The 16014-nt window shown below is 47.5% G+C and overlaps 1 protein-coding gene across 1 annotated transcript in view; it reads right to left on the reverse strand.

Moving 5' to 3' along the window:
• LOC112236783 (kinesin heavy chain-like) overlaps positions 1-15607 on the reverse strand; it is a 92818-nt gene extending 77211 nt beyond the window's left edge. Inside the window, exon 1 of the mRNA XM_042304949.1 lies at positions 15503-15607. Within this exon, the coding sequence (XP_042160883.1) occupies positions 15503-15607 (105 nt within the window). The remainder of the gene's footprint in view (positions 1-15502) is intronic.
• Between the last annotated feature and the right edge of the window lie 407 nt (positions 15608-16014).

The raw sequence follows: 16014 nt of genomic DNA on the forward strand, positions 1-16014 counted from the left end.
GAAACACACAAACACACACACACACACAGAGACACACACACACACACACAGAAACACTACAAACACACACAGAAACACAGAAACACACAAACACAGAGACACAGAAACACAGAAACACAGAAACACACACACAGAGACACTAGAAACACACACAGAAAACACACACACACAGAAACACTACAAACACACACAGAAACACAGAAACAAACACACACAGAAACACAGAAACACACACAGAAACACAGAAACAAACACACACAGAAACACAGAGACACAGAAACACACTGAGACACAGAGACACAGAAACACACAGACACACAGAGACACAGAGACACAGAAACACACAGACACACAGAGAGACACAGAAACACACAGACACACAGAGAGACACAGAAACACACAGACACACAGAGACACAGAAACACACAGACACACAGAGACACAGAGACACAGAAACACAGAGACACAGAGACACAGAAACACAGAGACACAGAGACACAGAAACACAGACACAGAGACACAGAGACACAGAGACACAGAAACACACAGAGACACAGAGACACAGAAACACACAGACACACAGAGACACAGAAACACACAGACACACAGAGAGACACAGAAACACACAGACACACAGAGAGACACAGAAACACACAGACACACAGAGAGACACAGAAACACACAGACACACAGAGAGACACAGAAACACACAGACACACAGAGACACAGAAACACACAGACACACAGAGAGACACAGAAACACACAGACACACAGAGACACAGAAACACACAGACACACAGAGACACAGAAACACACAGACACACAGAGAGACACAGAAACACACAGAAACACAGAAACACACAGCCACACAGAGAGACACACAGACACACAGAGAGACACACAGACACACAGAAACACAGAAACACAGAAACACACAGAGACACAGAGACACACAGAGACACAGAAACACACAGAAACACACAGAGACACACAGAGACACACAGAGACACACAGAGACACAGAGACACACAGAGACACAGAAACACACAGAAACACACAGAGACACACAGAGACACACAGAGACACAGAGACACACAGAGACACAGAAACACACAGAAACACACAGAGACACACAGAGACACACGGAGACACACAGAGACACACAGAGACACACAGAGACACAGAGTCGGTCAATACGTCATAACAAACACACAGCCCTTTACACGGTCTCTGACTCTGGAAGCGTCTCAACTGTGACCCTGTTCCATACATAGTGCACTACTTCTGATATGGCTTGAAAGCACTTTATAGGGAATAGGGTGCCATTTGGGTTGCAGGAGGAGAAAAACACATCCCTGAACACGTTCCCTGATGCTGGATGCGTCTCAAACGGAAGTCTGTTCCCTATATAGTGCACTATTTTCAAGCCAAATCCAAAGTAGTGCACTATACATGATACTGTGTAGGGTGCAATTTGGGACAAAGCCAAACACAGCCCTTAGCGCGGCCTGACGCTATAAGGCTCTATTCAATCCATTCAACGTTACAGCGTGGTTGAAATTTAAAGACGACTCAATCAGAAACTACCTTTACATGTCTATCGCGCAATCTGTTATGCTTCAGCGATATGCATCAACAAATCCACTGTCAACAACACTACTCTGGGCAAAGTGTGTGTGTGTGTGTGTGTGTTTCTGTGTGTGTGTGTGTGTGTGTGTGTGTGTCTCACTGTGATGACCCATCCTTTAAAAGGTCCACTGCAGCCATTTTCAAATTCAATATCAAATCATTTCAATTAAAATGGTCAAAAATAAAACTAAAATAATTAGCAAAGAGCCTTACTGTGATCGGTTTAGTCTGAATTAAAAAGTGTTAAAATGAAAACTAAAAGCGGGTATGTGGTTTATTCATTAGCAAAGTTACAATTTCTCATTAGCTGTGAACTGGTTGTATTTTGTGAATGTAATATTGTGGACTGATGTGTGAATGCCTTTATATCCTGACACACTGTGATATGGGGAGGAGGAGAGGAGAAAACGGAGAACCAGTTGTTATTGGCAGAGAGGTTTGGAACTAGGGATGTGGCGATCGTGACATTTCGTCGGTCACAGTTATTGTCATGTAAATTGTCATAAAAACTGTTTCACCGTAATTAACATCTAATTAACATAACCACGTTTAGCATCACGAGGCCTCCACTCAAACAAACCGCTGATTCCCTTTGGACTTCTACATTAAAATAAGGTAATACATGAATTTAATATACACCATCACAATTTTTTTATTTTTTATTTTACCTTTATTTAACTAGGCAAGTCAGTTAAGAACAAATTCTTATTTTTTCAATGACGGCCTAGGAACACTGGGTTCACTGCCTTGTTCAATGGCAGAACGACAGATTTTTAACCCCGTCAGCTCGGGGGATTTGAATCTTGCAACCTTACGGTTAACTGTAAACTGCCCAGCACAATCAACGAACCAACAGCATGGCCTAGGCCCAAATACGTTCTATACCAGACTCATGGATAGAAAGTTTGGAGCGTAGCTCCAGGTAACCAGCCCATCCAGTATACATAGCAATATAGTCATCACTCAAAAGCGACTCCTAGAATCTTGGAGTATAGGCTAGCTAGACCAATCATGTACCAAAAACATCTTCAATCTACATAGCTGTTTTAAAAAATATATGTTTTCCTGACGTGTGTAATATTCGGTACAGGCTATGTATTGTATAATGGCACAATCATTATTTTATAATCAGGTTATTTTTTTCAGGCTTGGGCTCATATAAATATAGGCCTATACATCAACTCTGCTATGCACTATACCTGGTTTGAATGAATCATCACCTTAGAAAGCAGCTGTCCATTTCGTTGTGTTTGGCTTTGAAACAACATCCACAACAACCACGTTTTCCCCACTCAGTTTCAACCTGTTATTGAACCTCTTTCTTCACGTGTATCGATCACAGTGAGGTGAGTTTTAAAAGCATGATACTCTTTTGATGTGATTTTTGATTGCATTCATGTCAGAGTGGTTAGAGGGACAATAGAGCCCTGAGTACCAGGCCATTAGGACCTGATGGAGGGACAATAGAGCCCTGAGTACCAGGCCATTAGGACCTGATGGAGGGACAATAGAGCCCTGAGTACCAGGCCATTAGCACCTGATGGAGGGACAATAGAGAGGGGGAGATACAGAGATAGAGGGGGAGAAACACAGAGAGGGGGAGATACAGAGATTGAGAGGGGAGAAACAGAGAGAGAGAGAGGGGGAGAAACAGAGAGAGAGGGGGAGAAACAGAGAGAGGGGGACAGAGAGAGGGGGAGAAACAGAGAGAGAGGGGGAGAACAGAGAGAGAGGGGGAGAAACAGAGAGAGAGAGGGGGAGAAACAGAGGGGGAGAGAGAGGGGGAGAAACAGAGAGAGGGGGGAGAGAGGGGAGAAACAGAGAGAGAGAGAGAGGGGGAGAAACAGAGAGAGAGAGGGGGAGAAACAGAGAGAGAGAGGGGGAGAAACAGAGAGAGAGGGGGGAGAAACAGAGAGAGAGGGGGAGAACAGAGAGAGAGAGGGGGAGAAACAGAGAGAGAGAGGGGAGAAACAGAGAGAGGGGGAGAGGGGGAGAAACAGAGAGAGAGGGGAGGGGGAAAGAGAGAGAGAGAGGGGAGAGAAACAGAGAGAGAGAGGGGAGAAACAGAGAGAGAGGGGAGAGAAACAGAGAAAGAGGGGGAGAAACAGAGAGAGAGGGGGAGAAACAGAGAGAGAGGGGAGAGAAACAGAGAGAGAGGGGGAGAAACAGAGAGAAAGAGACAGGAAGAGAGGGGAGATACAGAGAGAGAGGGGGAAACAGAGAGAAAGAGACAGGAAGAGAGGGGACTACAGAGAGAGAGGGGAGAAACAGAGAGAGAGAGGGGGAGAAACAGAGAGAGGGGGGAGAAACAGAGAGAGAGGGGGAAACAGAGAGAAAGAGACAGGAAGAGAGGGGAGATACAGAGATAGAGAGAGGAGAAACAGAGAGAGAGGGGGGGGGCAGAGAGAGAGACAGGAAGAGAGGAAGGGTGAGACAGTACATGGTCTCGAAGCAGCAGGCGGAAAGCCAATCTGGCTCCTGATTTAATCAGACCTCAGTGTTTGAGCCAGGGATGGAGGGAGGATTAATGGAGGAATGGAAATTGGAAAGACACTGCAGTGAAAATCTCCATAATGAAACAGACCTCAGACAACAATGTGCACCCTCCTCTCCTGCTATTAGCCAACAAAGATTCTCTCAATTCAATTCAAGGCCGCTTTATTAGCATGGGAAACATATGTTAACATTGCCAAAGCAAGTGAAGTAGATAATACACTCAACATTACACTCACAGAAGTTCCAAAAGAATAAAGACATTCCAAATGTCATATTATTTATGTGTTCTCTCTCTCTCTCTATCTGTCTCTCTCTCTCTCTCTCTCTCTCTCTCTCTCTCTCTCTCTCTCTCTCTCTCTCTCTCTCTCTCTCTCTCTCTCTCTCTCTCTCTCTGTGCATGCTGCGAGGGTTTTGTAGTTGAGAGGCCGGATAAAGGGCTGTGTCCTTACTTATTTTCTTGAAGTTTAATGTAAAGCTCTTACAAGGTACCACTTTTTGCTCAGGTTTCCAGACTTTTTGGGAAAGGTGGGGGCAGCGAAGAGAGGTGTATGAGTTTCTGAGTCAATGGTGGGATGTTCTGTCAACAGAATACAGCCCTCTCATCTTCAGAGGCTAGGAGAGTATTGGGGGAACTAGAGCGTAGTATTAGTGAGATGGCGGTAGAGATGGTGGGGCAAGGCAATGTAGGCCTCCAGGCTAATTTAGCTGAACTACATAGGGACCTGGGCAGTTTTTTCCAGGTTAAAGCAAAGGGAGCACTTGTAAGAGCTAGGTTCTCCATGATCAAGGAGATGGATGTTCCCAGCTCCTTCTTCTTTGGTTTGGAAAGACAGAGTGGTGAAGCCAAGGGCATTGTCTACGGCTGTCTGATGGGACCTCTGTGGTAGGGGAGATGTGGCTGTCTGATGGGCGGGGGACCTCTGTGGTAGGGGAGGTGTGGCTGTCTGATGGGCGGGTGACCTCTGGGTGACCTCTGTGGTGGGGGAGATGCGGGAGCGGACTGTGGAGTTTTATACTGAGTTGTATAGGCCAGAACTGTGTGATCCTATGAGTGCTCGGGTTTTGTTTGCAGAACTCCCTAAGCTCTCTCTGGCACAGAGAGATGAAATGGACTTTCCCCTGTTGTCCCATGAACTGGCAGAGGCCGTAACCCAGATGTCTCCCGGCCGTGCACCGAGGGTCGACGGACTCCCAGCGGAGTTTTATACAAATTCTGGGAAATAATTCGACTGGAGTTTTTTTGCGTGTTGCGTGAATGCGTCGTGGTAGGAGAGTTGCCGATGAGCTGCCATCGGGGGGCTCTGACTCTCCTGTACAAAAATGGGGACCTGTGTGAACTTAAGAACTGGAGGCCTGTGGCATTACTCTGTGCGGACTACAAGATATTTGCCAAGGTCCTCGCTAACAGACTGAAGTCCCATCTGGACTCTGTTCTTACATCAGGACTTGTCGAGAGTTTCTCATGTGAACTTCGGACTGGTCTCTTTAGAGCAAGAGAAGGCTTTTGATATCTGTTTAATGTGATGTCTGTTTTTGTCAGAGTCGTGTGTATAGGTGGCAGGGAAGTCAGGCGCAGGAGAGTCAAACGGAGTGTAAATGAAGTCTTTTAATATAAGTCCACTTAACATGCTCCAAACACTAAATACGTACCTACATAAACGAACATGGGTACGAGGACCCGTCGCGCACCGATACAACCATAAAATAACACTGACAATAAAACCATCTCTGACAAAGACATGAGGGGAAACAGAGGGTTAAATACACAACAGGTAATGAATGGGATTGAAACCAGGTGTGTAGGAAGACAAGACAAAACCAATGGAAAATGAAAAATGGATCAATGATGGCTAGAAGGCCGGTGACGTCGACCGCCGGTTTGGGGAAAGGTTTTTGACCTGTGTGAAGATGTTGTATTCTGGGGCGTCATGTATGGTCAAAGTGGGAGGGGGGCTCAGTAGGCCAGTCTGGGTGAGACGGGGCATTAGACAAGGATGCCCTCTATCGGGGCATTAGACAAGGATGCTCGCAGACCTGCAACACAAGCTGGTGGATTCTTTCTGGTCGGGCCATTACTAGCTGACGGTGTCAGTGTTGTACATATCCGTCCACGAAGGAGGACAGGGCCTGGTGGAACCGGAGAGCAGGGTGGCTGCATTCTGACTAAAGGCGGTGCAGAGACTGCTGTACCACGCTGAGCTGGCTGGTGGATTAGGGTTGGACCGGCAGCTGTTCCTCATGAAGCTGGAGAGGCTGAGTACAGCAGGTCTCTCTGATTTTTATTCTGCAGTGCTGTCTGGCAGACAATATCTACTGACTCACTGTCTGGCAGACAATATCTACTGACTAACTGTCTGGCAGACAATATCTACTGACTCACTGTCTGGCAGACAATATCTACTGACTCACTGTCTGACAGACAATATCTACTGACTCACTGTCTGGCAAACAATATCTACTGATTCACTGTCTGGCAGACAATATCTACTTTCCCACTGTCTGGCAGACAATATCTACTGACCCACTGTCTGGCAGACAATATCTACTGACTCACTGTCTGGCAAACAATATCTACTGACTCACTGTCTGGCAGACAATATCTACTGACTAACTGTCTGGCAAACAATATCTACTGACTCACTGTCTGGCAGACAATATCTACTAACCTACTGTCTGGCAGACAATATCTACTGACTCACTGTCTGGCAGACAATATCTACTGACTCACTGTCTGGCAGACCGTGCCTACTGACTCACTGTCTGGCAGACAATATCTACTGACTAACTGTCTGGCAAACAATATCTACTGACTCACTGTCTGGCAGACAATATCTACTAACCTACTGTCTGGCAGACAATATCTACTGACTCACTGTCTGGCAGACAATATCTACTGACTCACTGTCTGGCAGACAATATCTACTGACTCACTGTCTGGCAGACCGTGCCTACTGACTCACTGTCTGACAATATCTACTGACTCAATGTCTGGCAGACAATATCTACTGACTCACTGTCTGGCAGACAATATCTACTGACTCAATGTCTGGCAGACAATATCTACTGACTCACTGTCTGGCAGACAATATCTACTGACTCACTGTCTGGCAGACAATATCTACTGACTCACTGTCTGGCAGACAATATCTACTTTCTCACTGTCTGGCAGACCATATCTACTGACTCACTGTCTGGCAAACAATATCTACTGACCCACTGTCTGGCAGACCATATGTACTGACGCACTGTCTGGCAGACCATATCTACTGACTCACTGTCTGGCAGACCATATCTACTGACTCACTGTCTGGCAGACAATATCTACTGACTCACTGTCTGGCAGACCATGCCTACTGACTCACTGTCTGGCAGACAATATCTACTGACTCAATGTCTGGCAGACAATATCTACTGACTCACTGTCTGGCAGACATTATCTACTGACTCACTGTCTGGCAGACAATATCTACTGACTCACTGTCTGGCAGACAATATCTACTGACTCACTGTCTGGCAGACCATATCTACTGACTCACTGTCTGGCAGACAATATCTACTGACTCACTGTCTGGCAGACCATGCCTACTGACTCACTGTCTGGCAGACCATATCTACTGACTCAATGTCTGGCAGACTTTCCCCACTGTCTGGCAGACAATATCTACTGACTCACTGTCTGGCAGACAATATCTACTTTCACTGTCTGGCAGACCATATCTACTGACTCAGACCATATCTACTGACTCACTGTCTGGCAGACAATATCTACTGACTCACTGTCTGGCAGACCATATCTACTGACTCACTGTCTGGCAGACAATATCTACTGACTCACTGTCTGGCAGACCATGCCTACTGACTCACTGTCTGGCAGACCATATCTACTGACTCACTGTCTGGCAGACCATATCTACTGACTCACTGTCTGGCAGACCATATCTACTGACTCACTGTCTGGCAAAGGACATTCTGTTAGTTCTGGAAGTATTCTTAGGATGTTCAGTTATTGATTTCTACAGAACTGTTTTCAAGTGTCTCAATTACACCGCCGATCAATATCTACCAAGTCACTAGTGTTAATATGTCAGTCATTCATTTCTACAGCAGACATACACAGTATTTATATGTTCTGATTTCCTGTCATGGCCTAGTTGAATAAGTAATAGACTGGTGTTTCTGTCAACTCAAATGGGTTTCAAATAACTGAAATGGTTTTCAACTTGTCACAATTCGACCACCTGGGCCGGTGCCAGGTGCAAACTGCGTACAAGATTCTCCATCATGTCGGATTGCAGTTGGGCCTCGTTCCGAATGATGTGTTCCACACAGACAGAACGCCCCAGCGAGCAGAACAACGGAAAACGTGCCACAACCTTCACCAGGGTCTTTTGAATGAAATTGAATCAAACATATTACCATTACGTTGCAAATCCGTGTATTAACAAACACATTCCTATTGCTTTGCGAATCCATTTGTTATTCAGATCTGCCTCCTTAAGAAGCTAATCTGACACTCTTTCTGTTCTGCTGCAGAAACCTGATAATGTGTGTGTGTGTGTGTGTGTGTGTGTGTGTGTGTGTGTGTGTGTGTGTGTGTGTGTGTGTGTGTGTGTGTGTGTGTGTGTGAAACACAGCAGACCAAGGCCTCCCTTCCTTCAACAGCCTCCAATCTGTTTTCAGCCTGAGAGAGGGGGAGGGAGAGAGGGGGAGAGGTAGCTAGAGGAGAGACAAAGAGGGGTGGATTAGGAGGAGGAGATGGAACAGAAGAGAGGGAAAGAGAAAGAGGAGGAGAGAGTGAGAGACAGACTAGATGAAGAGGGAGGGAGGGACTAGATGAAGAGGGAGGGAGGGAGGGAGGTCTGGGAGGGAGGGAGGGAGGTCTTGGAGGGAGGGAGGGAGGAGGTCTGAAGAGGGAGGGAGGGAGGGAGGGAGGGAGGGAGGGAGGGAGGGAGGGAGGGAGGGAGGGAGGGAGGGAGGGAGGGAGGAGGTCTGGGAGGGAGGGAGGGAGGAGGTCTGGGAGGAGAGAGAGAGAGAGAGAGAGAGAGAGAGAGAGAGAGAGAGAGAGAGAGAGAGGAGAGGGAGAGAGGAGGTCTGGGAGGGAGGGAGGGAGGGGGAGGAGGTCTGGGAGGGAGGGGAGGGAGAGGAGAGAGAGAGAGAGAGAGAGAGAGAGGGAGAGAGAGAGGGAGAGAGAGAGAGGAGGTCTGGGAGGGAGACATGCTGTAATGGGCTGGGCCCTGGGGACCATCACCGCTTTGCTCTCTAACCAGCCACAAGCCTGGGTGTGTGTGTAACGCCAAACTGTTTGACGTGGTGGGCATAACCAGTGCAGCTGCTATAGAGATTCTCTGTAACTCTCTCTGAGTCCATTTTCACACTCTACTACACTTCTGCTCCCTCATCTCTTTGCTTCTCTCTGTTTCCATGTCAACGCATCGCTAGCCACGTCTGGGGGGGTGGGTCCATTTTTGTAATTCATAAAAAACGCAGATTGATTAATATGAGTTTTAGGGATTTGGTAACTGTCTGTTACCACATGTGTTTATTGCCTTCCCCTGACTCCCACTAGTCATGGCCTATTTAATGTACTGAGGGAGGAGGTTGTCTCTCCTCTCTTCCTTTCTGGGGCATTAAAGACCCTTCACACGGGATTCAGCCTGCTTTCCGGGTTGCTAATCAGGTTTCATAACCCCAGAAAGACAGACACACAGATAACAACATAATTACACTCCCCATCAACAACGGCATGCACAATCCTGGAATACATTAAACAAATTAATCTGGATTTAGAAAAATACAGGACAGAACATCTGAATAATCCCTTCTGCTCTCTCTCTCTCTCTCCCACCCCTTCTCTCTCTCTCTCTCCCACCCACCCCTTCTCTCTCTCCCACCCACCCCTTTTCTCTCTCTCTCTCCCCCACCCACCCCTGTTCTCTCTCTCTCTCCCACCCACCCCTTTTCTCTCTCTCTCTCCCACCCACCCCTTTCTCTCTCTCTCTCCCCCACCCACCCCTGTTCTCTCTCTCTCTCCCACCCACCCCCTTCTCTCTCTCTCTCCCACCCACCCCTTCTCTCTCTCTCTCCCACCCACCCCTGTTCTCTCTCTCTCTCCCACCCACCCCTTTTCTCTCTCTCTCTCCCCCACCCACCCCTGTTCTCTCTCCCCCACCCACCCCTGTTCTCTCTCTCTCTCTCTCTCTCTCTCTCTCTCTCCACCCACCCCTTCTCTCTCTCTCCCATCCACCCCTTTTCTCTCTCTCCCCCACCCACCCTGTTCTCTCTCCCCCACCCACCCCTGTTCTCTCTCTCTCTCTCTCCCTCCCCTCCCTCTCTCTCTCTCTCCCACTCCCTTCTCTCTCTCTCACCCACCCCCTCTCTTCCTTCTCTCTCTCTCACCCACCCCTTCTCTCTCTCTCACCCACCCCTTCTCTCTCTCTCACCCACCCCTTCTCTCTCTCTCTCCCACCCACCCCTGTTCTCTCTCTCTCTCCCACTCCTTCTCTCTCTCTCACCCACCCCTTCTCTCTCTCTCACCCACCCCTTCTCTCTCTCCTACCCACCCCTTCTCTCTCTCCTACCCACCCCTTCTCTCTTTCTCTTTCACCTACCCACCCCTTGTCTCTCTCTCTCTCTCTCTCCCACCCACCCTGTAATAGTTTTCCTCCTCTTCGTCTGAAGAGGAGGTGTAGTATGGATCGGACCAAGATGTGGCGTGGTAAGTGTGCATGATGTTTAATTTTAAAGACAAACTGAACACTAAAATACAAAAACAATACATGTAACGTGAATAACCGAAAACGAAACAGTACCATGTGGTGTAAAACACAGACACAGAAACAAACACCCACCAACAAACTGTGAAACCCAGGCTACCTAAGTATGATTCTCAATCAGAGACAACTAATGACACCTGCCTCTGATTGAGAACCATACTAGGCCGAAACATAGAAATTCCAAAATCATAGAAAAACAAACATAGACTGCCCACCCCAACTCACGCCCTGACCATACTAAATAATGACAAAACAAAGGAAATAAAGGTCAGAACGTGACACACCCCTTCAATTCAATTCAAGGGCTTTATTGGCATGGGAAACATGTGTTAACATTGCCAAAGCAAGTGAGGTAGATAATATATAAAGTGAAATAAACAATAAAAATTAACAGTAAACATTACACATACAGAAGTTTCAAAACAATAAAGACATTACAAATGTCATATTATATATATACAGTGTTTTAACAATGTACAAATGATTAAAGTACACAAGGGTAAATAAATAAGCATAAATATGGGTTGTATTTATAATGGTGTTTGTTCTTCACTGGTTGCCCTTTTCTTGTGGCAACAGGTCACAAATATTGCTGCTGTGATGTCACACTGTGATATTTCACCCAGTAGATATATGGGAGTTTATCAAAATTGGATTTGTTTTCAAATTCTTTGTGGCTCTTTAATCTGAGGGAAATATGTGTCTCTAATATGGCCATACATTGGGCAGGAGGTTAGGAAGTGCAGGAGATTTGATTTTGATTTGATTCGATTTGAGTTGTGACCCGTTTTTGTTGGTTATGTTGTCATAGTTGTGCCTAGGGGGGCATATGTGGGAGGGAATGCTGTCACCTGCAGGCAGGTGTTTGTCCCCCTGTGTGCTGAGGGTGTCAGGTTCTTGTCCGGTTCTGGCATTTAGGTCGCCACAGACTAGTACATGTCCCTGGGCCTGGAAATGATTGATTTCCCCCTCTAGGATGGAGAAGCTGTCTTCTCCCCCCCTCTCTCTCTCTCTCTCTCTCTCCTACCCACCCCTTCTTCCCCCCCCTCTCTCTCTCTCTCCCACCCACCCACCTACCTACCCCTTCTTCTCCCCCTCTCTCTCTCTCTCTCTCTCCTACCCACCCATCCCCCTCTCTCTCTCTCAATTAAATTAAATTTCCTTTGTTGGCATGACGTAAACAATGTATATGACGTAACATTTACACATCGCTATCGCATAAATAATATATTTTTTCTTACACTCAAACTGTGGCAATTTTATGGAACTGGAGCACCCTGCATTATTCATTAAGATGATGTGAGTGAGAGAACGAGAGAACGAGGGGAGAGAAAGAGAGAACGAGAGAGTAAAGAGCAAAATAGTAGAGGGATGAACGGTTCTCTTTGTTCCTCAATTGATTTTCACAGCTGGAGAATCAAGAGAGTCGAGACAGGAGACAGGAGACAGGAGAGGAGAGGAGAGGAGAGGAGAAGAGGAGAGGAGAGGAGAGGAGAGGAGAGGAGAGGAGGGGAGGAGAGGAGAGGGAGGGGAGGGAGGAGAGGAGAGGAGAGGAGAGGAGAGGAGAGGAGAGGAGAGGGAGAGGAGAGGAGAGGGAGGAGGAGAGGAGAGGGAGGAGAGGAGAGAGGAGTGGGCTAGAGAAAGGGAGAGTGGGCTACAGAGAGAGGAGAGGAGAGGAGAGGAGAGGAGAGGAGAGGGAGGAGAGGAGAGGAGAGGAGAGGGGAGGAGAGAGAGGAGGAGAGGAGAGGAGAGGAGAGAGGAGAGAGAGAGGAGAGGATGGGAGGAGAGGAGAGGAGAGTGGGCTAGAGAAAGGGAGAGTGGGCTACAGAGAGAGAGTGGGCTAGATAGAGAGAGGAGAGGAGAGGAGAATGGGCTAGAGAGAGGAGAGTGGGCTAGAGAGAGGAGGAGAGGGAGGAGAGGAGAGGAGAGGAGAGGAGAGGAGAGGAGAGGAGGAGAGGAGAGGAGAGGAGAGGAGAGGAGAGGAGAGGAGAGGAGAGGAGAGGAGAGGGGAGGAGAGAGAGGAGAGGAGAGGAGAGGGGCTAGAGAGAGGAGAGTGGGCTAGAGAGAGGAGAGTGGGCTAGAGAGAAGGAGAGTGGGCTAGAGAGAGGGAGAGTGGGCTAGAGAGAGGGAGAGTGGGCTAGAGAGGGGAGAGTGGGCTAGAGAGAGGAGAGTGGGCTAGAGAGAGGGAGAGTGGGCTAGAGAGAGGGAGAGTGGGCTAGAGAGGGAGAGTGGGCTAGAGCGGTAGAGTGGGCTAGAGAGAGGAGAGTGGGCTAGAGAGAGGGAGAGTGGGCTAGAGAGAGGGAGAGTGGGCTAGAGAGAGGGAGAGTGGGCTAGAGAGAGGAGAGTGGGCTAGAGAGGGAGAGTGGGCTAGAGCGGTAGAGTGGGCTAGAGGCTGCTATAACAGCCTCCACTCTTCTGGGAAAGCTTTCCACTAGATGTTGGATCATTGCTGCGGGGACTTGCTTCCATTCAGCCACAAGAGCATTAGTGAGATCGGGCGCTGATGTTGGGTGATTAGACCTGGCTCGCAGTCGGCATATCAATTCATCCCGAAGGTGTTTGATGGAGTTGAAGTCAAGGCTCTGTGGAGTCCAGTCAAGTGCTTCCACATCAACAAACCATTTCTGGATGGACCTCGCTTTGTGCACGGGGGCATTGTCATTCTGAAACAGGAAAGGGCAATCCCCAAAGTTGGAAGCACAGAATTGTCTTGAATGTCATTGTATGCTGTCGCGTTAAGATTTCCCTTCACTGGAACTAAGGGGCCTGAACCATGAAAAACAGCCCCAGACCATTATTCCTCCTCCACCAAACTTTACGGTTGGCTCTATGCATTGGGGCAGGTAGCGTTCATCTGCCAAACCCAGATTCATCTTTGGGACTGCCAGATGGTGAAGTGTGATTCCTCACTCCTGAGAACACGTTTTCAATGCTCCAGAGTCCAATGGCGGCGAGCTTTACACCACTCCAGCCGACGCTTGGCATTGGGCATGGTGATCTTAGGCTTGTGACATCTTGAAGCTCCTGATGAACAGTTCTTGTGCTGATGTTGCTTCCAGAGGCAGTTTGGAACTCGGTAGTGAGTGTTGCAACCAAGGACAGATGATTTTTATGCGCTACGCGCTTCAGCACTCACTGGTCCCGTTCTGTGAGCTTGTGTGGCCTATCACTTCACGGCTGAGCTCTTGTTGCTCCTAGACGTTTCCACTTCACAATAACAGCACTTACAGTTGACCTGGGCAGCTCTAGCAGCGCATACGTTTGACAAACTGCCCTGTTGGAAAGGTGGCGTCCTATGACGCTGCCACGTTGAAAGTCACTGTGCTCTTCAGTAAGGCCATTCTACTGCCAATGTTTGTCTATGGAGATTTCATGGCTGTGTGCTAGACTTTAAACACCTGTCAGCAACGGGTGTAGCTGAAATAATCGAATCTACTAATATGAATGGGAAATACTTCTGTATATATAGTGAACATAACTTACAGGTGGGGACAACGTGACCAGGAAACAGGATAACAAACAGTAACGAGGCAAAGATATTTAGTGCAAAAAGGTCAATGGAGTTCGTTAAATAGTTAACCAATAACCCGGACTAACTATTCAGACTAACCCGGACTAACTATTCAGACTAACCCGGACTAACTATTCAGCATAACCCGGACTAACTATTCAGACTAACCCGGACTAACTATTCAGACTAACTATTCAGACTAACCCGGACTAACTATTCAGACTAACTATTCAGACTAACTATTCAGACTAACCCGGACTAACTATTCAGACTAACCCGGACTAACTATTCAGACTAACTATTCAGACTAACTATTCAGACTAACTATTCAGACTAAACTATTCAGACTAACCCGGACTAACTAGACTAAATTCCCAGACTAACTATTCAGACTAACCCGGACTAACTATTCAGACTAACTATTCAGACTAACCCGGACTAACTATTCAGACTAACTATTCAGACTAACTAACCCAGACTAACTATTCAGACTAACTATTCAGACTAACCGGACTAACTATTCAGACTAACCCGGACTAACTATTCAGACAGACTAACTATTCTAAGACTAACTATTCAGACTAACCGGACTAACTATCAGACTAACTATTCAGACTAACTATTCAGACTAACTATTCAGACTAACCCGGACTAACTATTCAGACTAACCCGGACTAACTATTCAGACTAACCCAGACTAACTATTCAGACTAACTATTCAGACTAACCTGGACTAACTATTCAGACTAACTATTCAGACTAACCCGGACTAAGTATTCAGAGTAACTATTCAGACTAACCTGGACTAACTATTCAGACTAACTATTCAGACTAACCCGGACTAACTATTCAGACTAACTATTCAGACTAACCCGGACTAACTATTTATGGCTTGGGAGTATAAGCTGTTCAGGGTTCCGTTAGGTTCCAGACTTGGTGCATCGGTACCACTTGCCATGCGGTAGCAGAGAACAGTCTATGACTTGGGTGGCTGGAGTCTTTTTTTAGGGCCTTCCTCTGACACCGCCTGGTATAGAGGTCCTGAATTACAGGGAGCTCAGCACCAGTGATGTATTGGGTCCTACACACTACCCTCTGTAGTGCCTTGAGGTCGGATGCCAAGCAGTGGTGTTGCAGCCAGTCCAGATGCTCTCGATGGTGCAGCTGTAGAACTGCTGTGAGGATCTGAGCACCCATGACGAAACTTTTCAGTCTCCTGATGGGGAAGAGGCGTTGTCGTGCCCTCTTCACAACTGTGTTGGTGTGTGTGGACCATGATAGATCCTTAGTGATGTGGACACCGAGGAACTTGAGGCTCTTGAGCCGTTCCACTACAGCCCCGTCGATGTGAATGGGGGCGTGCTCGGCCCTCCATTTCCTGTAGCCCCACGATCAGCTCCTTTGTCTTGCTCACATTGAGGGAGAGGTTGTTTTCCTGGCACCACACGGCCAGGTCTCTGACCTCCTCCCTATAGGCTGTCTCAGCGTTGTTTATGATCAGGCTTAATTAACATCATTGTGTCGTTGGGGCGGCAGCGTAGCCTAGTGTTTAGAGCGTTGGACTAGTAACCGGAAGGTTGCAAGTTCAAACCCCTGAGCTGACA

This window comes from Oncorhynchus tshawytscha, linkage group LG02 (assembly GCF_018296145.1).
Source record: "Oncorhynchus tshawytscha isolate Ot180627B linkage group LG02, Otsh_v2.0, whole genome shotgun sequence".
Lineage (NCBI taxonomy): Eukaryota > Metazoa > Chordata > Actinopteri > Salmoniformes > Salmonidae > Oncorhynchus > Oncorhynchus tshawytscha.